We start from the raw sequence: 5243 nt of genomic DNA on the forward strand, positions 1-5243 counted from the left end.
AATTTCATCTACACAAGTATGTCATGTTTAAACAGAATAAAAACAACGTATTTCACAGTAGCAATATTGGTATATTCCATCTATTATATTCATCAATGTTCATAATCTTTTAGAAACATGATTCAAATATTCGTCTAAACCCCAAAATATCATTTCAGGATCAATGAATTTACACATAATAAACACTATAGTCATATTACCTGGTAAAATACCAACTTCACATAAAACTACTACATGTCATAAAACAATTCAAAAATCAAAGTCAATGCTGCAACTACTTTTAAATGATAACTTCAAAAGTTTTGATACTTATATTAAGAACATCATTAACATAATAATATAATTAACATGAAACCCAAAGTAAACTATAATCCACTAGCACTATATAGTTATGACTTATGAAAGATTCATAGAGGTGAAACAAGGAGTTGTCAATGTGTGTTGTGATGGTTGGTGACTATACAACCCACTTTTCATCATATTTTATAATTCTCCCCTTCATCTTTTCAACCACTTCACCCTTGTTTTGCTCTCATTTTACAATTTCTCATATCCATATGCTCCTAATTTGACTTTCTCGAATCTATGTGTAGCTACTAACTTTGATTTATTTTCCCCTGTATTCCACAGTTGCACATGTCATATATGTAATAAAGTTGCTCCCTTTTGAAGAAGTGATTGAGATTTCAATTCTAACTCATTTTCCAAAACAGAGAGTAAGAAAATATATTAAAACCCAAGATAATGAGTTAAACAAATGAAATCTCGAATGTTACAAGAATTATCCCTTGATCAAAACAATGTAGTTAAAAGCACAAAAAAAAAATGAAAGTGTTGCGGTAGTGTGTGTAAGTGGTGTTTGTGTGTGTAACTGTGTATGGCTACTATTCAAGCAGCATATTACATCGATTATGCAAAGAATTAATGAAATCTGTACACTCTTAAAATGATGTTACTACTGTTTTTTTAAATTGCTGAGAGCAAACCAAGTAGTGTCGTTGATTCATGATGCCATGGTTCTTCTTCCATTGTATCGGGAAGCATGTTGAGATCAAAAAACCCTCGAACAGGTTCATTCTTTTTCTCAATAAGATTCATGCTTGTTTGTTGATTCAATTTAGCCTCTGCAATCATATGCGATCTCTTGTGACCTCCCAAAGCTTGCCCAGATGAGAAGATTTTCAAGCAAATTGGACATTCATGTGCTCCCAACGCCATTGATTTCTTCAAAGAACGAACACCAAGATTGAAAGCTTTTGTCGTTTGATGATTATCAGATGGTTTTGAATCAAACCCATTGATTATATGCTCATGATCGAAAAAGGGTTTGTTTTCGATTGTGTTTTCACCTTCGGTTTTCGGATCTAGACTTCCCTTTAACTTCTTGTGACTTGCGTTATGCCCACCAAGTGCTTGATAAGAATCGAAGCTTTTGTTACAAGTAATGCACTCAAACTTTCTCTTGCTTCCAAAAAACAACTCACATTCGTCGTTAAAATCATCGTTTTGGATCATAATTTTCTCAACTCCAGTAAAACCCACTTCAGATCTTCCAAGATAATCAACACCCACTTGTGTTTCTGCTAATTTCTTGATCTTGAAACCCTTCCCAATTCGCTTTTTACCCTCAACTTTAGTCAACCCCACAAAAGCAGAGGAATTGCAGTAATTAGATGATTCAAATTCATTGCCCCATTTTCCCTCATCTCTCGAAAGCATCATCAAACACATAGCAATTTCAGATTCTTGATCTTGCTCAATCTCAGATACAATACTCGTTGAAGCATGATTACTACTTATTTGATTGTTGTTGTTATTATTATTATTAGCATTCATCGAGATTGATGATGAAGCTGTTGTAATGGTGGTTGTTGTAACAGTAGCAGTTGTAGCAGAAGTAACTTTATACCTTTTAATTTTTCCGTTTCTTGATTTTGATTTCTTCAAACGTCGATCTTTCACACCAGAATTCTCATTATCCGATTGACTAGTCCAAGAATCTTGATTCAATTTGTTGTTGTTTGCGACTTTTTCAGAGTGACATTTCATGTGCCCAAACAACGCCTTCCAAGATTGAAAACCTTTTCCACATTCTTTACAGAGCTTATCAAGAACCACCAAACAATTCTCCATTTGACTTGAATCATTGACTTTTGGAGTCTTTTTTGGATCTTTCCTCAGCTCATAACCCAAATCATTCGAAGAACCATCGATTTCTACTACAGTATCGTTCTTGATTAATTCTCCGCCATTGTTGACAGATGAGAGCTTCTTCATCTGTTTCTGGTGTTGATGAAGATGATGATCGGGGGAGTTGAGCACGTGAGACCTCATGTGACCTCCCAAGGATCTACCAGAAGGGAAGCTCTTGTCGCACAGCTTACACGAGTGTTTCATCAATTCTTGATTACTTTCTTGGATCAAATTCGACATTTTTGGTAAAAAGTACGAAATTCTGATCGAATTGAAGTCAAACAGAGAAGAATTCAAGATCAAAACTGAAAATCGAGAAACACCCAGATCAATAAACCAGATTAAAAGCTAAAATTCTGTAAGATCGAAGCGAAAAACAAAGAACCCATCTCGGATTTCACTCAAGAAAAATATCAAGATCTACTCATAGCAAGTAGCTTTAGTTAGTTGAGATTTGAAGTAAGAAAAAAGATTGACGATAGGCGATGATGGATGATAGATGATCGATGATGAAGCAAAGAAAAGCTACTCTCTCTCTAAACTTTTTTGAGTGATTCTCTCTCTAGAAATATATAGAGACAGAAGAGAAGAGGTGGAGATGGAGAAACCCATGCATGGAAGCAAGGATAAAAAGAGATGGAAGCACGTGTACTCAACTGAGAATCCTACGCTAGTACAGATCCAACGGCTGAGATTTCTCCACATTTGATCATCTCTATGGCTATATATGGAAGCTAAGATCCTCTTCCTCAACTCTTGAAACCAACCAACTGCCCCTCAACTATTCTTTACTTTGAAAGCTTCTTCGACTTTCCGGCGGTTATTCTTTTCTACTTTCTTTCGCTTTCAATTAACTCAATTTCCTACATCCAGAAAATGTACAAGTGGTAATGCATAGTATACAAGTCTCTAGAGCATCATTGTTCTGGATACAGGTGTGTTTTAGCTCTTTCGGATGAATAAATTTAGAGAAAAATAGTAGTGGGTGTGGGTCCCAGAAACACCTCAAGTTTGCCGTCAGTATGATCAACTAATGGCGCCATTAGGTAATGACAAGTTGCACCTGTTTCAAAAAGTAAATGGTAGTATTTATTGGGTGGCAAAATGAGGGGCGGTTTCGTCATTATAAAATCAGAAAAGGCCCACAACCTCCAACCAGTATGTATGTAAAGTAACAAAGTACAAAGCCTGCAGAGTTTAAAACCTAAAAAGCTGAAAAAATAAAAATAAAATAGCGAAAATAGATTTTCTTCTTTTTTTCAAAAAAATAATAAATAAATAAATAATAATTTAAAAAATTGTCATTTGATATGTATTTTTTTCATTGGTATAGTCTAAATTTTGATATTTTTTTTTTGTTTCGTGATTCTTTTAAGTTAGTTTCGTTGCAGATTTGGTCTCTAAGTAAATTGAAATAACAATAATATCCTTGGGGTAGTTATATTTTTTTTCTTTTATTTTTGTAAATCTAATACTTATTTATTTATTTAAACAATTAAAAAATAAAAGAGTCTCTCTCTCTCTCTCTCTCTCTATCTCTCTCTCTCTTTCTCTCCCTCTCTCCCTCTGTGTGTGTGTGGATTGATTCTTGCGATTTTGAGAATGATTTCAGATCCATGAGTATGGGTGTTTATTTTGTAAAACAAAACTAAAAAATTTTGAAGTGTATATGTGTTTACTTTGTGTTTGAGAGAGAGAGAGAGAGAGAGAGAGAGAGAGAGAGAGAGAGAGAGACTAACATCTCATAATCAAGGTAAAATTTTCATTTTTAAAATCCAACCAAAAATCATAATTGTTTACAAAACATAATTCCCACAAGTAATAATCAAGAATCAGCGTATCCTAAAATCAAATATCATCAAATCAGAAGGATGGGCACGATCACGCATTTGTTTTCCCCTAATCATCTGAAGTACATGAAACATAAAACTTAAATTGTAAGTCAAAACTTAGTGAGTTTTCCCCAAATGCCTCACAACAGAACATATACAAATAATATGTATTGGGTCCACAACCACCCGGTTGGATTACCCCTGGCCCACAACCTTCCGGTTGGATTGCCCCAGCTCACAACCTAATGGTTGGATTGTCCCCTTCTGGCCCACAACCTTCCGGTTGGATTGCCCCAGCTCACAACCTAATGGTTGGATTGTCCCCTTCTGGCCCACAACCTCACGGTTGGATTGCCATCTGCCCACAACTCTTCGGTTGGCTTGCCTGGGTTTGTTGACTGGCAACATAAAGCAGTACAGTCTCAACCCAACCACACTATGTCGACATGTAAAACAAACAAACACATAATAGCAACTAGATAATCATGCAAATCTTAACAATGCACTACAATATTGATGGGTTTTGGTCATAAGACATCCTATGTGCTCATACAAACCCTAATGCTTGGATCTAGGTTTCTCTATTGTACATACTTTGAATCCAAGACTATAAACCCTAATTCTAGCATATGGAAATCAATATTAACATATAATTAGGTTTAAGAACATACCTTGATTGTTATATAGCAATAACAATCCAATTCCTCCTTGAATTGACCTTGGAAAGCTGAGAGTCACAAGTATCACTCCTCTAATGGTTCACAAACACCATAAGCAAGTGGAGAAGGTATAAAGAGAGAGGAGGGAGGTTAGAATTCGTCCTTAGGACCTCTTGGGAAGGGTTGGCCGAATTCACAAGCCTTAGGAGGTTTATATAGGTGTAAAGATTAGGGTTTTAGTCCTTATCCTTATCTAGTTGCTTGTCCACCAAGCAACCATAAGATAAGTCCTAGAAATCCTTATCCTAGTCAAATTCTAAGGGATTTACACCTCAAATTCGTTCACCATATATATAAGATAATCCTTACCTTATTTTGTAACTATCACATAATTACAATTTAGCCCCTCTAGTTTAATTAATTACACTTGATCACAAAATTAATTCTTAATTAATTATTGTTCAATATTAATTAAACAAATATGATTTCTCCTTTAATATATTATTCTTATAACATATTAATAAATCATAATAACCTCTCTCTTTATTTATTTCTCCAA

The 5243-nt window shown here is 34.8% G+C and overlaps 1 protein-coding gene across 1 annotated transcript; it reads right to left on the reverse strand.

The window, feature by feature from the left end:
- Positions 1-294: 294 nt before the first annotated feature.
- Positions 295-2933, reverse strand: LOC111918481 (zinc finger protein ZAT9). The gene has a single exon (XM_023914142.3). It carries the CDS (start codon positions 2431-2433, stop codon positions 967-969), a length of 1467 nt encoding a protein of 488 aa, XP_023769910.1. The 5' UTR covers positions 2434-2933; the 3' UTR covers positions 295-966.
- Positions 2934-5243: the final 2310 nt, after the last annotated feature.

Source organism: Lactuca sativa, chromosome 4 (assembly GCF_002870075.4).
Source record: "Lactuca sativa cultivar Salinas chromosome 4, Lsat_Salinas_v11, whole genome shotgun sequence".
Lineage (NCBI taxonomy): Eukaryota > Viridiplantae > Streptophyta > Magnoliopsida > Asterales > Asteraceae > Lactuca > Lactuca sativa.